Source organism: Lactuca serriola, chromosome 7 (genome assembly GCF_051521515.1).
Source record: "Lactuca serriola cultivar US96UC23 chromosome 7, Lser_US96UC23_V15, whole genome shotgun sequence".
NCBI classification, from domain to species: domain Eukaryota; kingdom Viridiplantae; phylum Streptophyta; class Magnoliopsida; order Asterales; family Asteraceae; genus Lactuca; species Lactuca serriola.
In genome coordinates this window covers 206,541,988-206,567,455 of record NC_136414.1, presented here as the reverse complement: position 1 = coordinate 206,567,455, position 25,468 = coordinate 206,541,988, and the positions used below count along the sequence as shown (strand labels likewise).

The 25,468-nt window shown below is 40.4% G+C and overlaps 1 protein-coding gene and 1 pseudogene across 4 annotated transcripts; one reads left to right on the top strand and one right to left on the bottom strand.

The window, feature by feature from the left end:
- The first annotated feature begins 465 nt into the window (after positions 1-465).
- Positions 466-2,646, top strand: LOC145062405 (scarecrow-like protein 21 pseudogene; annotated as a pseudogene). 3 transcript variants are annotated; one of them, XR_013687551.1, is made up of 3 exons: positions 466-680; positions 783-826; positions 968-2,646. The product of XR_013687551.1 is annotated as a scarecrow-like protein 21 pseudogene, transcript variant X3 (transcript). The 3 variants fall into 3 exon arrangements; XR_013687549.1 differs by lacking the exon at positions 783-826 and having other exon boundaries at positions 467-680; XR_013687550.1 differs by lacking the exons at positions 466-680; positions 783-826 and adding an exon at positions 841-863.
- A 91-nt stretch (positions 2,647-2,737) lies between these two features.
- On the bottom strand, positions 2,738-5,257 carry LOC145062406 (putative WRKY transcription factor 20). Its single transcript, XM_079010015.1, has 6 exons — positions 4,939-5,257; positions 4,352-4,528; positions 3,816-4,245; positions 3,595-3,715; positions 3,369-3,518; positions 2,738-3,289 (listed from the first exon to the last, which is right to left on the bottom strand). The coding sequence occupies exons 1-6, from the start codon at positions 5,119-5,121 to the stop codon at positions 2,914-2,916; spliced, it is 1,437 nt and encodes a 478-aa protein (XP_078866141.1). The 5' UTR covers positions 5,122-5,257; the 3' UTR covers positions 2,738-2,913.
- Between the last annotated feature and the right edge of the window lie 20,211 nt (positions 5,258-25,468).

The window sequence follows — 25,468 nt, the reverse complement described above, 5'->3', positions numbered from 1 at the left end:
TACTATAAAATTTATATATATATATATATATATATATATATATATATATATATATATATATATATATATATATATATATATGTAGTAATTTAGTAAATTCTAATGTGAATGTTAAATATGTGATTGTTCATATATTCGGTGATGAATAATGTCATAAAGTTGTATATACAAAATTTTAATGTGAATATTAATGTGTGATTGTTCGTATATTTATTGATAAATAATATCATATTGTTGTATATACAAAATTCATAGTAGAATAGTAACATAAAGTAGTGTTCTCACGTTCTCAAATTAAATAGTGTTCTCATTTGAACTTAAATATATATATATATATATATATATATATATATATATATATATATATATATATATATATATATATATATATATATATATATATATATATATATATATATATATATATATATATATGTTAAAGTACATTGATATTCTAATATGTTTATACCTTCGGTTGGGGGTGCCGGGGTGGAGTAGTTGTCTAAAGTAAACCACATGCTCTCGTCCGCTCCACTGCGTGGACCGTCGACACACAGAACCTTCTTCCTCCCTTCATTTCCTTCCGCTCTATAAATGCAACTCAACTCAACTCACTCTTTGGATTATGTTACCTTCCACCTTCAAAATCACACCCATCACATCTCCACTTTCAACAAAAGGTATCCACTTTCAGTTGAACATTTCATCTCTAATTGTCAATTTACCTTTTTCTTATTCAGAAACCTCCGATTAATTTCTAATTGGGGTTTTCTTTCTTTTAGGGTTTTTATCCTCTCCTTCGCTCACACATTGAGTTTGATGCGTAGTAATTGAAGTAGTTGTATATTTCTGTGTAGCCTAGGGTTGTTCTGAGTCACCAATTAAAGAGTGTTATCATGTTATTGTAGTTGCAGTCTATGGATCTGGCTTGTGTTATCTTCTACTCATTGATGTATGTTGTATGCAGGTATGAATCAAGTCGGATCTGAAGATATCTAACAGCTAGAGCCTGGATGGAAGCATCATCTAACCAACCCTATTACTGGAGGCCTACGCAGAACCTAAATCTATACTCGGGTGACGTAAGCCAAGGAAGCCAGTTTTCCAACAATTCTACTTCTTCAGTCAGCTTCTCCACAAATGGCAGCCCCGTATCGGTATCACTGCAGGAGTCTCACCCGGACACTGACTATAACTCTCAGGCCGTGGACGATTTGCAGTTGAGGCTCAGAGAACTAGAAACTGTTATGCTGGGAACCGATGAGGATTTTCAAGACTTATTTGATGTTTCTTCTGCTTTGACTGCTGCTACTGCTTGGCGTGATGATGATTGCAGGACGATGAAAGAGATGATCGATAGAGGAGACCTGAAGCAAGTGCTTCTTGCTTGTGCTAAAGCAATAGCAGAAAATGAGTCGATAACCGCGGAGTGGCTGATATCGATGGTACGTCCTTTGGTGTCTGTTTCCGGGGAGCCCACACAGAGATTAGGAGCTTACCTGATGGAAGGGCTGGTGGCGAGACTATCTGCTTCAGGCAGCTTTATCTACAAATCTCTGAGGTGCAAAGAGCCAACGGGGCCTGAGCTCTTCTCTTACATGCACATGTTATACGAAGCATGTCCTTACTTCAAGTTTGGTTATTTGTCTGCAAACGGAGCCATTGCAGAAGCAATGAAGAACGAGGACAGAATCCATATAATCGACTTTCAGATTGCACAGGGCGGACAGTGGGCGACTCTTATCCAGGCTCTTGCAGCTCTGCCGGGTCCCCCAAGGCTAAGAATCACCGGAATCGATGATTCCAGAAACGCGTACGCAAGGGGCGGAGGACTGGAAGTCGTTGGACAGAGACTAACAAAGCTGGCCGAAGCATGTAAACTTCCGTTCGAATTCCAGGGATTGCCTGTTTCCGGTTCCGAGATCGAGGCTCGACATTTCAGGATCGACCCGGGGGAGGCATTGGCTGTTAATTGTGCGTTTGTGTTGCACCATTTGCCAGATGAGAGCGTGGATCCTCAGAATCACAGGGACAGAATGTTGAGGCTGATCAAGGGTTTGTCTCCAAAAGTGGTGACTCTTGTTGAGCAAGAAGCTAATGTGAACACTGCGCCATTCTTGCACAGGTTCCAAGAGGCGTTGAGCTACTACTCGGCTATGTTTGAGTCGATTGATGTGACTGTTCCCAGGGATCATAAAGACCGAATCAATGTGGAACAGCATTGTCTTGCTGGTGAGATAGTTAACATAATCGCGTGTGAGGGTGCTGAAAGGGAGGAGAGACATGAGCTTCTTGGGAAATGGAGGTCACGTTTTGCTATGGCGGGATTCACTCCGTATCCTCTTAGCTCTTATGTCAATGCCACCATCAAGACCTTGCTAGACAACTACTGTGACAAGTATAGACTTGAGGAGCGAGATGGGGCCCTCTTTCTTGGATGGATGAATCGAGACCTGGTCTCCTCTTGTGCATGGAAATGCAACTTTTAGATCATCTAATCTATATATAATTATATATTATATATGTGTTTTGTTTGGTACTTTGGTTTGATAGTGGACTAGTGGTTGTAGTATATCACACACACACACAAACACAAACAAGCACCTGTCGAATTACGTTTTGTGGTAATAAAGCTTCCTTCCTTCATTGTACTACTTGTAACAAACTTTTACCACAAACAAATAAAGAGTCCAAAAAAGTGGAGGATGAAGAATGTATTTTGCAATACACATAAACCTAATAATAAGTATACTTAAGCACTAACTATACCATGTTTACAAAACTAAATCATTTAGTTCGTGGAATACGTACATACATTATACATATCTGCTAATGGTTAGTTATTGCCTCCAATTCCAAAACATAGACACAAGGTAAGGCTCTGAAAAAAGCAAAAAGCAGCCAAGGCAAGTGTCATGGTCCCAACAGTATTCTCCCAATGTTTTGTGGATATGAATTAGAAGAATCATAGTTATTATGATGGGGATGGGGTTCAACCTCATTCTCCCTAGATCGATAGACACCGCCACCACCATAGGCATAGCATGCCGATTGAGGTTTGTAATCAGTAGAATTAACCACAAGATCAAGGGATACACCAATACCAACATCCTCCTCTGCTCTTGTATTCCTTAGATTCCCAAAAACATCATGACTTCCATTCCTTGCAATAGGCACATCATGATCGTGTTTCCCTTCATATGTGGTGATCACTGCTTTCGGGTCATGGGATGCCCTTTCTACATGTTTCCTAACCTGACATCCACCGCTTGTGCACTTGTAGTAACTCCTAACATAAAAAAAAATATATGTATATATATAAGTTATCAACCAAAGCAACATTAAACAACAGCAAAACACTCACACACCTGGGATTAGGATTACCCCGCACAACTTTTTGGCCATACTTACGCCAACGGTATCCATCGTCCAATATGTCAACCTCGCTTATGGTTTGGACAACCACACGTGGCTCACGGATAGGCTTAACCACCGGGGTTACATCATAATCCATTCGCCTGAGAATTGATACAAAATCACTCAATATGTATATCTTATTTTAACCAATATACTCACAAGTCACAATGTTATTACCTCCTTTTTGGATACGGATCATCATCTTCATCATCCTCATCACGAGTGTTGTTCTCATCCACTTGAGTTCCACTGGTGTCCGAGTTATTATTATTATTATTATTTGCTTTTGCTGAAAAGCCTTCGACAATAAAGGTCTAATCAGGATTCAGGAGGAAAGGAAGCAGCATCCACATTGAATATGAAGAAGAAGAAAATGCAAAAGTTACTCATCTGGTTACCTGGTTGAGGTTGACCAGTTATGGCCATAGATGATACTTTATCAGTAGCATTATGATGATCCTCCTCTTGTATAAGTATTGATGATGGATTGAGGCGACGGGTAGGCTGAGGTTTGGGATGATCATGTGTACCCTTATACACAATCTCTGTGATTTTCCCAGTATAACAAGATCGTTCAAAGATCTTCTTCACTTCACAGTTGGGATGAGTACACTTATAATAGCTTCTAGGAAATTCACTTCCTTTCACCACTTTCTGACCATACTTTCGCCAATTATATCCATCATGATCATCACCTGCAACCTTATGCCCCTCCCCCTCCACCCCATTTGCTAATGTTTCCTCTTCATTTGGAGCTGCATATAACTGATACTGACTTCTGTCTTTATTTGGTACACTACTTCTCTGGATGTTGTAACCTGCAGAAACCTTTCATGTAACCAGTATTATAATTTATAAATCACTCACTCCCACTCTTTTACAAACACCAAATCGCCTTAAACCACATCCAATAAGTGCAAGAAAGTGAATATACCTCAAGTCCTAGAGAAGACGATCCAGTCTGTGGCTTAAATTCAAAGAAGCTGCAGTTACTGTCATCCAAGGACTTGCTACCAGAATAGTTGCCATTCAAGGAGAAAGCTGCAGAGCTGCTTAATCTTTGCACTGGTTGACTCTTAAAAAAAGAACCGGTGGTTGGAGAAGGCTCTGCCTACAAGATAAACACATACTCATCATCAAAAGGTTCAAGTATAGTTATACAACACATTAGCCGTTTGTAGAGATTACCCTAAACAATAGTGCACAATAAGCAAAATAAATGAAACAACAACGACAATAACAAATGAAGCTTGCAACCACAATGGATGAATACATAATCTAGAAAAGCTTTGGGAGAAGCTCGTTGCTTTCATGAATGATGATGGAGTTTATTTCTGTATTAACATACTCACTAGTCGGGTAAAATTATCCCACAAAAACTAGTAGGGCAACCAATCGCCTGACATTGTATTGTAGTATGGTACAAAGGAAGCTCCCAAACTATCTGGAAGAGGGAGTAGAAAACAAAAAGAAATCTAAGAATAGCCGGATCCAAATCAAAGTTTACAACTTGAATATTACCTTAACGTTGGTGAGGAGGACGGGGGATTCGAGGAAGGAGGTAGGGCTGAGACCTGGAGGGATGGTGATGCAGGAGGACCTTGAGATGGGAAGTTTAGCAGGTGACATGAGCTTATACCTAGCACCACCACCACCACCAGTGTTTGTATTTGTGGAGGAGTTGCAGGCGTCTTGGTCTTCCATGACTGAAGGCTACGATCGGATTATAGGTCAGCTGAGAGCAGCAGCAGCACAAGGAAGAACAAGGAGCTTTCACTTTCAGATTCAGTGGACGAAGAGGAAACGGCGTTTACGGACATTTCACACACTTAACGGAGATGACACGTACAAATTTATGCTTCCTTCAATAACCATTTTGTTTATTCTTTACCAATTTCACTTTATTTTTCTCTTTTCATAAAATGTAAGAAAAAAATCACTGTCGTGAAAATTCCGATTAGACCCCGATTAATCTCGGATTAATCCTTAGGCGCTACTTGACCGATTAGTGGGTGTCTAGCGATTAATCCATGCATAGATAATGAGTGAAACATTATAAAATGATGAAATTTTAACATTTTAAAGAAGTTTTATTTCAATGGAAACTATTTGAGACATGATTAGTGTTCCATTTAATCATATTAACCTATTTTATTATCATATTAGTGGTATTTACGAATTTTGATATGATATTAGTCATATTTAATTTTTTAAAATTCAACAAATTAGCAATTAATGGTCCCCGATAAATCTCCGTCTAGCCGATTAATCCCTTGACCCTAGTCCACCGACTAGGTAACGTCGAGCGTTTTTTACAACCTTGGAAAAAATACATTAATTTTAGACAAAATTTCATAAATGGTCTTAGTATTTTTCAAAATTTTCCCTAAAATAGCCCTTATGAAACCTTTTCTACATGGATAGTCCTTTTCGAGCAAACTTTGCACGTAAACAGTCTTTATCGTGGACGTTCGTTTATAAGTGTCGTTACCATGCCCTGTGTGCTTTATGCATGAGGGCATTTTCATCATTTCATCTGTGGTCGTCTCCTAACATTAAGGTGGCAGAGGGTTTGAGTTTCAGAAAATAATAATCATTATCCCTCCCTCTACTTGCCCCAAGAAAACTCTTGATCACCCCTCTTCTTCACGACATTGTGTAGATTCTCACTTCATCGACTCCAGAGTAAGTGATTCTAGGGTTTCGACAAGAATGGTGCTCACTTTGTAGATCTTACGTCCACGAGATTCTCAATCATGTGACATACATAAAAGAGTATTATACATAACCTTGAAATGTTAAGGTTGACCAAATGATTTTTGTATTCGTTATCCATTGTTATCTATAACATCTATTTCTTGAACATCCATCTCAGGTTTTGTAGCAAGCTTTTGCACATTCAAGATAAACCATGGGGTTTGGTTCACCAATAGGCTTCCTAGAAGGTTATACATGAAAGGGCTAGTGGATTATCTTGATTTTGTGGACATGGATGTGTTTTCAGTCCATGAATTAGGTGATATGATAGCGGTTTAAAGGTGCAATGATGGAGGTATAATTTTCAACCATTTCATGATCCTGTATACATACTTGGATAGTGGGTTGCTACCACTTGGTATTAATCAAGAAGTAATTCATTTGGCAAGGTATGTGCTTGATCACAATGATATTTATTTGTACATTGAGCATGGGAGCATGAGAATAGTCTCATACTTTAAGTCCCCATTAAAGGTTCATATTGAGGAACTTAAAGGGGATGCTTCTCCTTAATTGAATAGAGTTAGAATCTAAAGAAAAAAAAATTGGTTTATGTAGTAGGAAGTTGGAATTAAATGAGCCAATTGATGCCTTAAAGTCCATTGTACAATATAAAGACTTAGTTGGTTCATATACTACAATCAACCATAAAGACTTAGTTGATGAATTGAGGTTTTTAATCAGTAGAATTTAGTAAGATGTTGCCAACCACAAGATCAAGGGATACGCCAATACTAATATCTTCCTTGTAACAACCTAAATTCTAAATAAAGATTTTCATTTTTAATTAAGAGATTCATTATAAAATTCCAATCACAATTGTTTTCAAAATCCATAACATCAGATAAATTATTCATAAAATCAAAGTGTCCCCAAACAAAACGCTAGAGAGTGCATGTCGCGTCATAACGAAAGGCTCTTTCCCTTAGATCCTAAAGTACCTGAAACAACCAACAAACTGTAAGCTAACTCTTAGTGAGTTCCCCATAACATACCCCACCCAATCCATATAATCAAATAAAACATATCAGCCATATAAGCCACATAATCCATACGTACAAGCATATAAGGATGCCTTGGAAACCCTCCAGGGTCTTACTTCGGGTGCCATGGATACCCCATGGTCTTAGCCCAATGCCTCGGGAACCCCTCGAGGTCTAGACTAAGGATGCCATGGAAACCCTCCAAGGTCTTACACCATAGTGCATCGGGAACCCCCTGAGGTCTTTACTTAGGATTCCATGGAAACCATTTAAGGTCTTACACCCAAGTGCCTCGGGAACCCCCCGAGGTCTTTCATGCAAGTATCACAAAACAACTAACATACCACATAACATATAACCAACTAGTATACCACATATCACTACATCAACTAGTGTAACACATATCACAAAATGGGTCGGCCTTAGTGCCTCAACCCATTGGTATGGTGAGGAGACTCACCTCTATCTGCTGAACTTGAAAGTTGCTCGTCTAATAGTCTGAAACCACCCATGCTGAACAATAATGCCATTAACCCAAAATTAGGATTAAGTACAATATAATTAAAGAGCCCAATTACCTAAGCCCAAATCCTTCCATAATGGGCCAAGAGTCTTTCCTTTGCGAATGGGCCCAAAGTCCATGTCCAAAGCTATTAATGGGCCACATGGCCCAATAAGGCTCAACCAAAGCAACCATGGCCCAAAACAGATAATCGGGCCGTTAACCCCAAAATATGACCAGTCCCAAAACTGATTAAGGCCTAAAGGGCTCACAAGCCCACACGAAGCCCAAAACCCATTAGAGTGCGTACGCCCAGCGTACCACTCCAGTACACTCAACGTACTAGTGCCTTAGTCAGTACGCGTTGTGTACATGCTGCTACACACGGCGTACAAGTTAGACATGCACAATGACCATTAAGCTCTTAATGTGTAACATCCCAAAAATACAGGCCAAAAATTTCATTTTTAAATACATTATTATAAAACCAACAGTATAATAAAACATCCATAATATCATGTCATGTCAAAACCAAAGTAGAAATAATCAAAACATGTTATAATAAAACAATATCAGAGTGTAATCCTAAAGATCTCATGTGCGAAAAACCATAGTGTGATGCAATGCGATCAACTCGTCTCCTTTCCTTACAAAAATGAGTACCTGAAAGCAAAATTGTAAACCTTAAGCACGAAGCTTAGTGAGTTCCCCCATCATACCACATACCATACAATCATATGACATGCATACTCCCAGACATATCTCGGTGCCCGACCTACCCCTTCGGTCCTCTCGACCGGTGACCTTGCCTAGCATATCTGGGTGCTGGCCTACCCCTTCGGTCCTCTCGACCGGTAACTGGGGACTATTTCACCCCTACTACTACCACATAATATCAAATCACATATATCATAATCTGTCTAGCATAGTTGGGTACTAATATACCCCTTCGATCCTATCGACCGGTAACCGGGGACTATTTCACCCGCTACTACTACCACTATCACATAACTGTTGGATTACTTTCTAAGTCCATAACTATTTTGGTATGTACATGACCCGATTATGAGCATGGTCCTTTTGGGTTGCCTTCACCATAGCAATATGTAGGATGAATTAAGGAGAGAAAGGTTTAAATATGATTTACTAATATATTATGAGAATAATATATTAAAAGAGAAATCATATTGTTTAATTTAATATTAGTCAATAATTAATTAGGAATTAATTTTGTGGCTAAAAGAGATTAATTAAATTTAGGGGACTAGACTGCAATTATTGGATAATTGAGTTATTGGGCTAAGGAATGCTAAAGGAACAAGGAGTGAACGAAATTATGATGGGAGCCCATCATATTTCGTCCATGGCCTTATCCAGAAGGTTCCATGGGTTGCTTAGAGTTTAAGCTGTCCATTAGGGTTTTGACTGAAACCCTAGCAGCCCACACAAGTATATAAAGGACCCCTTAGGCCCTAAAAACGTGAGTAACTGATTCTCTAGGGTTTCTAGTCGTTTTGGGCAGCCTCCTTTCTTGTCCTCTTCATCCAAGTTGCATAAGGTGTTTGTGACTCCATTAGAGGTGCAGCACTTGAGGCACTAAGCTTTCTAAAGCCAATCAAAGCAATGAATTGATTGTTATTGCAATATAACAATCAAAGGTAATTTTCTAAACCCTAATTCAGTTTATTATATGTTAGATCTAGGGTTTATGGCTTTGGATTCAAAGCATGTACAATAGAGAAACCTAGATTCAAACATTAGGGTTTGTATGAGCACATAGGATTGTTTCTTATGCATAAAACCCATCAGTGGTATCAGTTGTATGTGATGCTTAACTGTTTTGTTTGCTAAAAATCGAGCTTCTGGCCTCTGCCCGACTCAACTCGGCGAGTCAGTATCTGGACTCAGCGAGTTGGCCCCTACTCGGCGAGTTCGAGCGTCAAACAGAGGGTATTTCAGGATTTAACTGCTATTTTGACTTGGATTTAATGCCTAATTTGTTTTTTGAAGTTAAAATCCGATTTTTATCTTAAATTAATGATTATCCTTGCCAAAACAATAGATAATTTCAAATCTTTTGAATAATGGTTGTTTATATGATAAATATGGATTATTTGGTAATTATCTAGTGACTAAAATAAGATTAGGTAAAATATAGATAATGACTAAATTAATTGTTTAGCTTATATTATTTGTTATTTGATCCTTTGTGATGTGAAAAAGTTTCAATTGCACCCTTTAGGTTTTATAGTTCAAATTTGAACTTATAAGTTTTGTTTATGAAATTTAAATAAGTTAAACCCTAAATGTTTTGAAATGTTTCAAAAACTTGCCCTCAAGTTTTGGAATTTAAAAGTTGATTAAAAGTTTAATTTTGAAATGTTAAATTCTAAAACCCTAATAATTTGAAAAAGTTCAAATCACACACTTATGGTTTTATTAATTGATTAAAGTGTATAATTAAAAGTGATTTAATAAATCCATAAAGTTTTGGTTTACATTTAGGTGTTGTTTGTTTTTTCGAAGCGAAAATCCATGAAGTATGCGGACCACCTCTGCAATCCTCTATAGCAGAAGAGGTGGAACAAACGGCTGCAGCCTATAATAAGAAGCATGTTTGTTTTTTAACATCTGTAGACTGCTGCAGTAAACTGAAATTTAAATAAACTAATTTTATAAACTGAAAATAGTTCTCAACACCGAAATTTAACAATTCTAGTTTTAAAACATTGAAATAATAATAAAAAGAACATGTAAAAAACAAAAATATGAAACTTTTTTTTTAAAAAAAAACTTCAAAAAATGTAAAAGAAGCTAATAGTTTTATTCTAGAAAAAAAAACTAATTTTAAAAAACATTAAAAAAGAAAATAATAAAAAAAAGATGCAACTGAAATTGAAAATATTATTAATAAAACGGTAAAAAAATTAAAAAAAATCATGTTAAAAAAAATCGTGGAAATTATAAAAATAAATTGTGTCATATCCGTAAATAAAAATTTAAGAAAATCAAAGTTTAAAAAAAAAATTAAAAAAAAGTTATACAAAAATTCTTAATAAAACACTTAGAAAAAATGAAAGCTGAAGAGGTTAGAAGAGGCAAGTCAAGTGCTGCGCCACGCAGCACACGCGCAGAGGTTTTGTAGTCTGAAGTCTTCCAAAAAACAAACTGCTGCGAGAGGGAAAGTGATGCGCGTGTGCTGCGCCGTGCAGCAATAAGTGGTTTGAAGAGGTTTTTATAGAAAAACAAACAACACCTTAATTAAAAGTATAATTTACTAAGTTAAACCACCTATTATTTTAAAAGTGTAAAATACACCTTATACCATATATAACGTTAAGAGTCTAATATATATATATATATATATATATATATATATATATATATATATATATATATATATATATATATATATGAGTAAACAGTCAGTCTTACCGTTAGTAGGCCTCATTCACGAAGCTGGTCTATAAGGGGTGTTTAAGGAAATTGCCTATAAAATGGCGATTGAATGGGTATCCACTCTTACCCACCGCACTCTTGACTAATGGAGGGTCGTTAGCCGAACGGGTAGGATATGACATAAACCTTCCATTATAAGTATAATGAAGTACAAAGTAACTAAATGCTTTTTCAAATTCCCAAATCATAGTTACTTTAAGAAAAATGTGAAATTGTATGCTAATCCATAGAATTTCACTTCGTACCCTTGTCAACGTTAGTGGAGCGTGTGTGGTTAACCGGCACACTAATTTGGGGATGACATTGGTAGCGAAGGGTGACTCGATGCTTCTCATAGATCAATGGAGCGTGTGTGGCTAACCGGCACATTGATTAGGTGATAGTAGTATTGGGTGCACCACGTGATTCGTATGGTTATTCACACCTTATTTGTGATTCTCGGCATCCCAGTCACAAATAGAAGGGCATAATCGAGATCAAACATGCCATTGAAAAGTTCAATGAATCTCAAAAGAACTCGGAGTTTCAATTCATTTAAAACTTAAACTTCCTTTTTCGTTTTTCATGGTGGAAATTGGTAAATCGTCATTTACCTACCTTCAAATATTCTGCAACTAGATTACGGCATCCCTCTTATAGGTTGTAGAATATTGTTTTGGATCCTAGCCTTAATAACTCATTTAGGTGTTTTATTAAGGACTCAATCAACTTAACTTGAGTTTTCTCCCGTTTTGTAGATGTCTGACTCTAACCGTGGTATTCCCGAATCCCAAGGAAAAGGTGTTCCTGTTGAAAGTGGAAGCTTGTTTCAAAGTGAAGGATCAATGTGGACTAGCTTGATTTCACTTCCTCCTCTTCCTCCCGTTGTTCTCCCTAACCCACAAGATCGAAGATTTGAAAGGTTCAAGATCACTGAATCCCTATTGGCAATGGAACATGAAGATGGTAAACACGTGTGTGCTCACATCCTAAGGATGAAATCACACATTGATAGGTTGATTATGTTGGGTGCGTCTATCCCCAATAAGTTGGCTGTGGAATGGGTTCTTCAGTCACTCCCAGAATCATATGATAAGTTCATAAGAGAGTATTATATGACGGATCTTGATGCAACCCTCATTGACTTGACTTAAATGCTTATTGCTGCAGAATCATAAATGATTTGGCAAAGTAATGGAGCATATTTGTCTGATAATTCAACCAACCATGCTTCTGTAGAACCCACCTGTTTCTGCTGCCAAGAGAAGGGGCAATGGATACGAATCTGCCCAAAGGACCTGAATAGTCTAAGAGATGGGAGAGTCAAGAAGTATGACTCTACTTTAGGTATAAAATCCACTATCTAACTCCATTTAAATTACTATTCTTTATACATAATGTGATAAGATTACATTTGCATGTTTTGCAGGATTAGAGAAAAGAGAGGAAGTTTGATGGAAGAGCAAGATGAGTCTGATCACGAAAAAATGGATTACGATCGCATGGATTCGAAGATCAAATTTTAAGCTTAGGAAGTTATGATAGATTTGTTAGGAGTATTTGATTACATAGTTTTTCATTCGAATTTTGCATTGTAAGGACATGTTTTCCGCTGCTTTTATGAATAAAATAAATTTTGGTTTTATCTTATTTGTTTATCCTTACAATGGCATATATGAAAAATTTATGTTTGTGTACTTCTATTATTAGCAAAATGGATTTGATTCTTAATTATGTTATTTGTGGAAATGTCAAAAGTTTACCAAATATGGAGAGTTTCTCATCACCTAAGTTTCAATTGGAAAGAAACTTGGAATCATGCAACGTGTATTATATGATGAATGAAAAACTTTCACATTTGGGAAACTTAGACTAATTCTTTGACAAAGTGTCGATTGAAGGACTAGGAGATTGAGTACACTAGGTCGTACGTTGATCAAGTCTACCATAAGAGTGACAAAGATATTCGTCATGATTTACTAAAGTTTAGTAAATGTAGTTATACTTATAAGATTGAGTATAATTCAGAGTTAACTGAAAGAGTTTCAACCAATAGCAAACGAATAAGAAGAATCAAGAAGGCAGAAAGATAAAAGTTTCTCTATTCTAAGAAGAAGGGAGAGTACCTTTTATTGTGTTTTATGATAAGTCTTAATGATTAAGAACCATGTCTCAATTGATCCTCTAAGTGAGTCTTAGTGCAACTGCATGTCTAAGAAGAGGAATCGAGAATTGTAGAAATGGTTAAATCAAGAAGTCAATCATACTTAGTTCCAATATCAAGTCTTAGAGTCATACTCCAAGATTGTGACATTGAGTGAAAAGTATTAAGTAGGTTTATAACATTCACCAAATGTGGAATTTGGAAAAAGGTTTCTCATTCTTGCCCATTTGAAATTGGTAAGTTGTGTTGTCTTGGATAAGACAAAGACAAACTAGGACCAATTATGTGAAATGTTTTTTCTTGATAAGAACTACACTAACTGTTGAATATTTGCTTTGTCAAGAAATGTTTCTTGACAAGAGAATCTTATATATCAAGGAGTCAGTGGGAGTCTTAATGGTCTTGAAAGGTTTCAAGAACAAATCAAGAATAAACCTTATCGATCATCACTAGCACACGACTTGAGGTTTACAACCTATCGTGTTGGCATTATTTTGTTTCTGTGCCATTCCAATTGAGATAATTGTGTATGTGAGTTCTATGAGCTCTCATTTAAATGCATACTAGTGCCTTAGTCGATGGAAAGTACATTGATATGTAAGGACAAGTTACTAAACTACTTGGAAGACATGGTGGGCACTCGTGTTACCATAAGGCAAGAGATCAATATTAATAAAAGTTCAGTCCATATGAGTTTGGATTTGTCGCAAACCTTGGTTTTAGCAAATTCACATGGATAGGAACTCATACACCATAAAATCTAAGTGTCATAAGATTCTCTCCTTCATGAAAATGACTGTGAGGAAATGCTTTCACTAAGAGATCTTAAGAAGATAACAATTGTGAAAATTGTATTCTCAAATTCGATTATGGTTACGGCATCCCTTTCCATAGTTCGAATTGTGAGATTTGGCAATTAGTTTTAGCATTTGGAACTGAGTAACATAAGTTCTAAATTGTTTAAGCACACATATGAGCTATCTAAGGCAAAGGTGTATAAGTTGAAGAAGCTTAGATAAAGGCTTATCGAAGCATCTGGTATTAGAAATATGAATTTCAAAAAATCAATAGGCATTGTTTTCTAGAAGTTCATTTGTTTTCTAAATACATGTCAAAGCTAGTGGGAGCATAAGTGTTATGTTTATACGATAATCATGATAGTGGGAGCATAAGTGTTATGCTTGTATGATTATTATGGCGAGTATTGCAAGTTAGCAATATTAATTATAGAAAAACAAAGATTCAATTTGCAAAGTTGCATGGGTTGAAAAGTTGTTTTGCTATAATTAAGGGAGAGAATATTATACTTCGTTTCAAAACTAAAGCCTAGATTGAGAAATTTTAATAAATTTAGTCAAAGGATACATAGTGTGTTCTTAAATTTCGATTATGATTATGACATCCCTCTTCATAGTTCGAATTGTGAGAACGTGACACATAAAATATTATGGCAAAAGATTGATAAAGTATCATATCTTTATGTAAGACATTATGCATCATGTCCCATACGCTTCAGATATAGGATCGATTGCAAATGCTATAATATTTGACCATTCTTAAATTTTCCAAATGTCTAGCGCATTAAGAGGGAAAAAGGACTAGAATCGGTTTTGACTAAAATAATTAAACAACTATCAAAGGAAGATCCAAAGTTCGCTGAGGATTGGTCGCTTGTGAGTAGTTGGAAGTATGGTATTGATGGACCATAGTGACATTATTATGAATAGATAAGATTCTATTAAGTTGTCATATGGCAAATGTGGAAATGTTTCCATATTGGGAGTTGGATGTTGAGAGTCTATGTCTAGATTAGAAACTTTGATGCTAGAAGGATGTTCAAAGGAATGTACTTTGAATGTGAGACTTCGCGTCTATGGAATTGTCTTGTAACAATTTCTGATAGAGTACTTTGTAATTTCATTGGCCAAGTCTTGGTGACTTTTGTGCTGTGACATTATGAAAGGATCATTGCATAAAATGTTAGAATCTAACATATTCTATTAATGGAAAGAATGTTGTATTATTACACTAACGATAAGGATTGGGAATTGTGAAATGAGCATCGTTGGAAAAGTTTTTCAATTGATCTATTTCACAAAGTAAGGACCATAGGAAACAAAGTGTGCATGCTTGGACCATGGGACAATTGTTGTAATTCAAGTAATGAGTTGATTATCCGAAACATTAAATGATAAATAATGAGTAATCAATATGGTGGATAAATAGAAGTGTTTTATTTACTCTCACAAGTTTGGGGCCATATAGGATTAAGTATTATTGTTATGTTTCAGTTTGCATGTTTTGACTTCCAGAATAACTAGGTTATTCGAACATCCACAGTCGATCATATGTTGGAAGTAAGTATGAAGGAAGACTATCATGAAGAGTCTGTAGATTGTCTGAAAGGTTTAGACATAGCACATGTTTGCTGCAGAGTTCATGAATGCTTTGATAAGATTAGAGTATTGGATTAAACCCACGCTCACTTGGATCACTTCATGGATTTATCACGAGTGATTAGTGAGACGATAATATTGTATATTCTTGAAACCGAGACGTGTGAGTTGCTAATTGTTGGTCGGTTGCACATTGATAATAAGTAAACGCACCAGTAACTTGGTGTTATAAAACTTACTGTTGTGTGTGATTCGATCAGTGAATGCAAGCAAGCATATGAGTCGAAGTTTATCCATTCCTTTTACCCAAAGTGGGATAAAAGCGATATATGTGGGCCTCTCGATGATTTAGTGATGACACCTAAGCTCTTGGCCAAGCCGGGACAAAGTTGTTGTGTTCAATTGTAGTCTGTTGTCAGTCGTCATAAATCGGAAGTCGGGAAACAGTATAGAGAGAATGATTAAAATTCATGTCTTATGTCTATACAATATCTTAAGAATGGAGGAATATATAATCCCTTATCTAAAGGACACGCTATCTGATAAGATCAGAGTTGACAGCGGCTTTTGAAAGCTACGATTGCTGATCAGGTTCTGAAGTTATACGGAAAATAGTTATTAGACTTATCCAAGTGGGAGATTGTTGGATTAGTGTCTAAGTCCATAACTATTTTGGTATGTACTTGACCCGATTATAAGCATGGTCCTTTTGGGTTGCCTTCACCATAGCAATATGTAGGATGAATTAAGGAGAGAAAGGTTTAAATATGATTTATTAATATATTATGAAAATAATATATTAAAAGAGAAATCATATTGTTTAATATAATATTAGTCAAGAATTAATTAAGAATTAATTTTGTGGCTAAAAGAGATTAATTAAATTTAGGGGACTAGACTGCAATTATTGGATAATTGAGTTATTGGGCTAAGGAATGCAAAAGGAACAAGGAGTGAACGAAATTATGATGGGAGCCCATCATATTTCGTCCATGGCCTTATCCAGAAGGTTCCATGGGCTGCTTAGAGTTTAAGCTATCCATTAGGGTTTTGACTGAAACCCTAGCATCCCACACAAGTATATAAAGGACCCCTTAGGCCCTAAAAAGGTGAGTAACTGATTCTCTAGGGTTTCTAGTCGTTTTGGGCAGCCTCCTTTCTTCTCCTCTTCATCCAAGTTGCATAAGGTGTTTGTGACTTCATTGGAGGTGCAGCACTTGAGGCGCTAAGCTTTCTAAAGCCAATCAAATCAAGGAATTGCTTGTTAATGCAATATAACAATGAATGGTAATTTTCTAAACCCTAATTCAGTTTATTATATGTTAGATCTAAGGTTTATGGCTTTGGATTCAAAGCATGTACAATAGAGAAACCTAGATCCAAGCATTAGGGTTTGTATGAGCACATAGGATTGTTTCTTATGCATAAAACCCATCAATAACATCATATTATGCTAGCACATAAAACATAATAGGTATGTAACATCCCAAAAATACAGGCTAAAAATTTCATTTTTCACTCAATATTTAGTAAAATCATTTGCAAATAAACATTGTCAGATCAACCATTTCATAAACGTATACTGTGTCTGAAAACCAAAATATGTAAGCAATCAAAATGTCAGAGTATAAATCCCAGAACAATCCCATGAATGCGGAAAACAGTGTGTGTATGATGTGCCGCTACCGCGCCGACTCTTTCCCCTTCGACAAAGAGGTACCTGAAACCAAAACTGTAAACTGTAAGCATGAAGCTTAGTGAGTTCCCCCACTGTACCACATACCATATATCAATATAGCATACATACTGCCAAGAAATTCTGGGGTGCCCGACCTACCCGGTACGGTCATTCTGGGGTGCTGACCTACCCGTGCGACCATTTTGGGGTGCCGTCCTGCCCGTGTCAAGCCATTTTGGGGTGCTGACTACCCATGTCAAGCCGTTCTGGGGTGCTGACTACCCTTCGGTCCTAACGACCAAACCTCAGGGACTGCTTCCCTCCTACTACCATTAACACATATAACAGATCATACTAGCATATAAACATATCATCACTTACTGTCAGACATAGCTGGGGTGCCTGACCTACCCTTCGGTCCTAATGACCCAACTCTACTACTATCACATATAACATATCATGCCAGCACATAACATATCAGGTAGTAGCAAACCTAGATGATATCACAAAGACAATCATCTAAGATACAACTCCTACTGGTGGGCCGACATTGTGGCCGTAGACCCACCGCTAGTGGAAGGTAACTCACCTCAAAGTAGCTGCTGATTTGAGCTGGAACTGACTGTCTACTGCTGCTGCTGCTGTTCCGGAAGTCCTCCGACTATAATTCCCACAAAATATTCAGTCAAACACTATTAGCTGTACTTATGGTAAAATGACCATTTTACCCTTGACCAGGTCAAAGTCCAAGTCAAAGTCAACTTCCAGTTGACCCGACTCGCTGAGTTGGCTTGCCAACTCGTCGAGTCCCTACCCATTCGATTGTCCTTAATCCCGTCTCTACTCATCGAGTTAGGCATTGACTCGACGAGTTCTCCTTCTAACTGATGTCCAAAAGTCATTCATCCTACTCGCGGAGTTGTATGAACAACTCGTCGAGTTCATCTTCATTCGATGAACACTCTATGCTTCGACTCGCCGAGTTGTATGAACAACTCGCCGAGTTTGTTCTTCAGGTAAGAAGATTGCCTTAGATTCGCCGAGTCAGGGCATTGACTCGCCGAGTCCCTTCATGGATGAGTCTGGCTTCCGACTCAATGAGTCCACCCTTGACTCACAACTCCACTCAGCAAACACGAAAAAAGGGAAAACTTGGGGACTCGCGACTCGAATCGCCGAGTCCGATGAACGACTCGCTGAGTCGTTCACATGCAATTACTATATAGTCAATTTTGCTTGAATCCAGCTCATGCCATGTATAGATCTGGGCTCTTAGGGTAGGTTTTACACATAAAGTTTCCAACTTTATGTGTACACATGCATACGATCGGGATTTAAGGCTTAATAAAGGCTAAAATGGTAAATCTAGGACATTCAAGCAATTCACTTCCATAAAGGCCATGGATCTGAGCTTCTGGAGCTCAAACATGCCTAAATCTAGGGGTTAATCAACTCATTACAACCCCTAATCCATAATCAAGCTTGGAAATGGTTCAAGAAGGACTTTAATGGTTCTCTAAGGGACTTTAAGCATAGAAACAGAAGGAAAATGAGTTATACCTCAATGAGTCTCTAAAATAGCACCAAGATATATGGCCTCCTTCATCTCCTCTTGATCTACTCTCCTTCTTCTCTCAAAATCTTCAAGAAATCACACCAAAACACTTCAATCTCACAAGAAAAGGGGGTTAGGTCGATATAGGGAGCTCTGAGGGTGAAGGAGTCGGGCTTGGGGCGCATAAGGTTAATTTAAATAGGGTACAAACCCTTGAAATTAGGGTTTCATCCAGACAACAAGGACTCGCCGACTCTAGAATGTGGACTCGCCGAGTCGCCAACTTAAACGTGCTCAATATCCCGACTCTACTCGGCGATTCGGGCCTACAGCTCGCCGAGTCCAAGGCTAAAAATGTATATTATTGAGATAGGTCATATGTACCAGGAACCAGGTGCTACAAATCTCCCCCACTTATTTTAGACTTTGTCCTCGAAGTCTGCTGCTCGATCCTAAAACAGCTCGGGGTAATGTTCTATCATTTCTTCCACCGGCTCCCAAGTCCACTCCGAACCCTTCCGGTGCTGCCATTGCACCTCCACTAATTCCACCCTCTTGTTCCTCAGATCCTTCGACTTCCGGTCGAGGATTGCGACTGGGCGCTCAATGTAATTCAGGCTGTCATCAACCTGAATATCTTCTAACGACACCACCGCTGAATCATCCACTAGGCACTTCCACAGCTGGGAGACATGGAAGGTGCTGTGGATCCGAGTGAGTTCGGCTGGCAGATCCAGCCTATATGCCACCTTGCCCACCGGGCTACAACCCTGAACAGTCCAATGTATCTCAGGCCCAACTTGCCCCGCTTCCTGAATCAAATGACGCCCTTCCAAGGCGACACCTTCAGGAGAACCATATCCCCGACTTGGAACTCCAGGTCTGATCGGCGCTTGTCGGCATAACTTTTCTGCCGACTCTGCGCAGTCTGAAGCCTGCTCCGAACCTGCTGAATCCTCTCGGTCGTCTTGAGCACCACCTCTGTGCCAACTTCACCCCAACATATCGGGGTCCTGCACCTCCGTCCGTACAACATCTCGAATGGAGGACGGTCAATACTCGCGTGGTAGCTGTTGTTGTACGAGAACTCAGCCAAGGGAAGATAGGTATCCCAGCTACCACCGAAGTCTAACACGCATGCCCGCAACATATCCTCCAAATTATGGATAGTCCGCTCGCTCTGACCATCCGTCTGCGGGTGAAAAGAGGTGCTAAAATGCAGACGAGTGCCCAACTCATCATGAAACTTCTTCCAAAACTTGGAAGTGAAACGCACATCTCTGTCTGATATCACTGACACCGGCACCCCGTGCCGCGCCACTATCTCCCTGATATAGATATCGACCAACTTTTTGGCCGAGATACTCTCCTGGATCGGAATAAAATGGGCGCTCTTGGTCAATTGATCCACGATGACCCATATCGAATCTACTCCTCACGCAGTCCTGGGAAGTTTCGTGATAAAATACATCGTAATATCTTCCCATTTCCACAATGGGATATCCAATGGCTGCATCTTGCCGTGCGGTCTCTGATGCTCGGCCTTGACCTTCCTACAGGTCAAGCACCGCTCAATGTACCAAGCTACATCCCGCTTCATGCAAGGCCACCAATAGTCTAGACGAAGATCCCTATACATCTTCGTTGCCCCTGGATGAAAAGAGAATCAGGATTTGTGCGCCTCCTCCATCAAGATCTGGCGCACACCTCCGTGATACGGCACCCACACCCTACGGTGTAGTGTCAATAATCCTTGGCTATCATAATCGAAGAAGGTGACTGGACCCACTATCCGTTCGCTCTTCCGATGCTCCTCCTTCATAGCCTCCTGCTGAGCTTCCCGAATATGCTCTAACAGTGGACTCACCACCGTCATCCTCATACACACATCCCTGATCGGCGCCGCCTTACGGCTAAGCGCGTCGGCCACCACATTGGCCTTCCCCGGGTGATAAAGGATCTCGCAATCATAATCCTTCACCACGTCCAACCACCGACGCTGTCTCATGTTCAGAGTCGGCTGATCCATGAGGTACCTCAAACTCTTGTGGTCCGTGTAAATGGTACATCGAACCCCGTAGAGGTAATGTCGCCAAATCTTGAGGGTGAAGACCACCGCCCCAACTCTAAATCATGTGTCGGGTAGTTCGCCTCGTGAGGCTTCAGCTGCTGCGAAGCGTAGGCAATGACATGCCCTCTTTGCATCAGTACCGCGCCCAACCCCGAAATGGACGCGTCATAGTATACCAAAAAATCCTCTACGCCCTTGGGCAGGGCTAAGATTGGCGCCTCGCACAATCTCTGTCTCAGAATCTCGAACGCTGCCTGCTGCTTAGGCCCCCATCGAAAAACCACGACTTTCTTAGTCAATCGTGTCAGGGGTACGGCTATATTGGAGAAATTCTGAATGAATCTCCGATAGTAGGTCGCTAATCCTAGGAAACTTCGAATCTCGGATGGAGACTTCGGAACCTCCCATCTTATCACGGCCTCTATCTTGGCCGGGTCGACCAATATACCCTTCTGGCTGACAAGGTGCCCAAGGAATTGCACCTCGCGCAACCAGAACTCGCACTTGGAGAACTTAGCGTACAAGCTCTCCCTCCTCAGGGTCTCCAAAACCTCTCTCAGATGCTCCTTGTGCTCCTCCTGCGTCTTGGAATAAACCAAGATGTCATCAATGAAAACTATCACAGACCGATCCAGCATCGGTCTGCACATGCGGTTCATGAGGTCCATGAACGCGGCAGGAGCATTGGTGAGCCCAAACGGCATCACCACGAACTCATAATGGCCATAACGCACCCGAAACGCGGTCTTCTACACATTCTCCTCTTTGACCCTCATCTGATGATAACCTGAACGCAAATCGATCTTGGAGAACCAAGATGCTCCCTGTAACTGATCAAAGAGGTCATCAATCCTCGGGAGTGGGTAACGATTCTTCACTGTTACCTTGTTCAGCTCCCGGTAATCTATACACATCCGATGCGACCCATCCTTCTTCTCCACAAACAGGATTGGGGCTCCCCAGGGTGAACTGCTCGGTCTAATGAATCCCTTGTCTAACAGCTCCTATAGCTGTGTAGACAACTCCTGAATCTCAGGAGGAGCCAACCGATACGGTGCCTTGGCTATCGGAGCCGCACCAGGAACTAGGTCGATCCTTAACTCTACCTGTCGCTCCGGAGGTATTCCAGGAAGCTCCTCCGGGAACACATCAGCGTAGTCTCGCACCACTAGAACCTTGCTCATTGTCGCCTTACCAGCCTCCTGGGTGTCGATAACGTACGCGACATATCCCGCGCAAGCCTGCTGAAGGTAGCACCTAGCTCTCGCTGCTGAACATACTGTGGGTCCTCGTTGTGTCCTCTCGTCGTGGATCACCAACTCTCCCCCACTTGGGGTCCTGATCCGCACTAGTTGCTGTGCATAATCTATCACTGCCCCATTAGGGCTCAACCAATCCATGCGTATAATCACTTTGTTCCCACACAACGGAATGAGAACCAAATCCACCAAGTAGCACTCCTTGAATAACCTCAGAACACAATCTCTGAACACCGCTGATGCCCGCACCGATCGATCATCGACAATCTCTACTTCTAAAGGGCAATCCAACATGCCTGAAGACTCAGTAAAAGAAACAAACAATCGGGTGGCACCCGAGTCAAACAACACCTAAACAGGGATACCGTTCACATGGAACAATCCTAATGCATATACACAGAGCACATATCAATAACATAACATCATATAAATAAAATAGAGGGAAAGAATCATACCCGTCACCACATCGGGTGCGGCACGTGCCTCCTCGGTAGTCAGCTGAAATGCCCGGCTTCTCACCACCGGAGCCTCTGCCTTGCCCTGACGGCCATCAGTGATCCGTAGGGTCGCTGGAGCTGGCGCCTTCACTGGCGTTGTTGCTGTCAACTGGAGGCAATTGGCCTTCTTGTGGCCCCTCTGGTTGCAATGGAAACATAGCAACTCAAACGTCTGTATCATAGGTGCAGGGGCGGTACAATACCTGCTGAAATGCCCCGTCTTTCCACACTTATAGCAACCCGACGATCCCAGTCTACATGCCCCCTCATTAGGCCTGCCGCATTTCCTGCAGCGGCTCGGTCCTGAATGGCCTTTCGGCCTACCATCTGATCCCTTCGGCTTCTTCCTCGAAGCCCCTCCTGTCTGTCCCTCTTCTGCCTTCCTTTTCCGGATGTGCTCCAGATGTATCTCCCTCTCCCTCGCCCTAGCAATCATAGAGTCCAAGGTAGGGCAAGACAAAAAACTAACATGCTCCCGAATACCAGCTCGGAGCATGTCATGGTAGCGGGTCCTCCTCATATCCTCATCACCCACATACTGGGGCACCAACAATGCCCTCTCCCGGAACTTGGCGGTGATCTCCGCCATAGTCTCCGTCGTCTGTCTCATATCTAAGAACTCCCTGGCCAGCTACTAAAGCTCGATAGCCGGTGCAAACTCTGCCCTGAACCTGGTCACGAAGTCCGACCAGGTCATAGCCTCGACAGCCGAGGCTCCCAACAAGTCACCAACGGACTCCCACCAATCCCTAGCTCGATGTCGTAAACACCCTTGCTGCAAACCTCACCTTCGACCCCTCAGGGCAGAAGCTAGTCAACTGTGCATAATCAATGTCTGTAATCCATCGCCTGGCAGCTATGGGGTCCTTCGCCCTGTGAAAATCCGGCGCACCACTGCCCCTGAAGTCCTTAAAGGACAGTGTGCGAGATCCCGACTGGCCAGATGCCATGTCGCTCCTGAATGCCCTGAGGCGATCCTCCATCAACTCGACCATCCCTTCCTTGATCGACCCGAAGATAATGGGGACCGACTCAAGGATGCCCCTGGTGATCTCTGACGCGATGAACTCGCGTAGCCCCTCATCTACTGGCTCGGAACCTGATCCCGAGCCCGATCCCTCTCCTGAACTGCCAACTGCTGGACTCGAGCGTTGTACCACCCTTCTGAAATACATAAATAACAACCGTTAGCGATACTGATACTTCTTGAGGGATCACATCTACTAAAAGTTCCATGGTCTTATCTTGGCCTTCCTCGGTTCGGGTACGGATCCTCTGCTTTCAGTAGTACGGGCCCATACTACCTTCCACATCTATCCATACCTTCTTCAAGGACTACCTCGACTCCACCAGATCCCTTTCACTACTGCTGGCCACTGCTATACTCATCCTAGGCTTGCCCTAGGGAAATCTCTGACTCCACCCTACCCGATCCTCAGGTGCTGAAGGCCTCTTTGTAATGCCAATTAGCCATTACCTAAATACCATCACATGTGATGAGGCTCAGATAATCCTTCGAGTAACAGACTCGTCCCTACAACGGTTAGACTCAGACAAGAGCTACGCAATAGGGACAAATCCAACACTCTAAGATTATTCAACCCGGATCACATGTGACGTGACGTATTCACCTAATGGCTAACTCCCATCACTCAGAGTCCCACGAAGAACAAAGCAAGCAACATTCAGACAAAAGGAAACAATCTCAAGCAAATCTGCTCTCATAGAGAGGAACTGAACTAGCATACATTGCTAAACTCATACTATCAGGCATAACCTAAACAGGCTATCCTACTGTTGTCTAATCAATTCTAGCATGCAATTTTCATACACTGAAGCACATAAAGTAGGCACATAAGACATCACTCCTAGATCCTTAGTCCTATTCTAGCATGTTGTTCTACTGAAACTGATAAATATAACATAACCTTGTTTGGGTACTTTGGGGAATACTTACTTGAGCTCGGCCGGTCGCACACATCACACACTTTGTTCCTTCTTAAAACTCTTTACTTAACCTTTTAGAAAACTTTTTCTTTTTCAAAATCTTTTAATCCCTCGATTTGAGTTCAGACACCCCCAAAGGTGTGTCCGAATCCCTCAAACCAGGGCTTTGATACCAACTTGTAACATCCCAAAAATACAGACCAAAAATTTCATTTTTCATTCAATATTTAGTAAAATCATTTGCAAATAAACATTGTCAAATCAACCATTTCATAAACATATACTATGTCTGAAAACCAAAACATGTAAGTAATCAAAAAGTCAGAGTATAAATCCCAGAACAATCTCATGAATGCGGAAAACAGTGTGAGTGTGTGTATGATTTGCCACTACCGCGCCAGCTCTTTCCCCTTCGACGAAGAGGTACCTGAAACCAAAACTGTAAACTTTAAGCACGAAGCTTAGTGAGTTCCCCCACTGTACCACATACCATATATCCATATAGCATAAATACTGCCAGGCAATTCTGGGGTGCCCGACCTACCCGGTACGACCATTCTGGGGTGCCGACCTACCTGTGCGGCCATTCTGGGGTGCCATCCTGTCCGTGTCAAGCCATTCTGGGGTGCTGACTACCCATGTCAAGCCGTTCTGGGGTGCTGACTACCCTTCGGTCCTAACGACCGAACCTCGGGGACTGCTCCCCTCCTACTACCACTAACACATATAACAGATCATACTGGCATATAAACATATCATCACTTACTGTCATACATAACTGGGGTGCCTGACCTACCCTTCGGT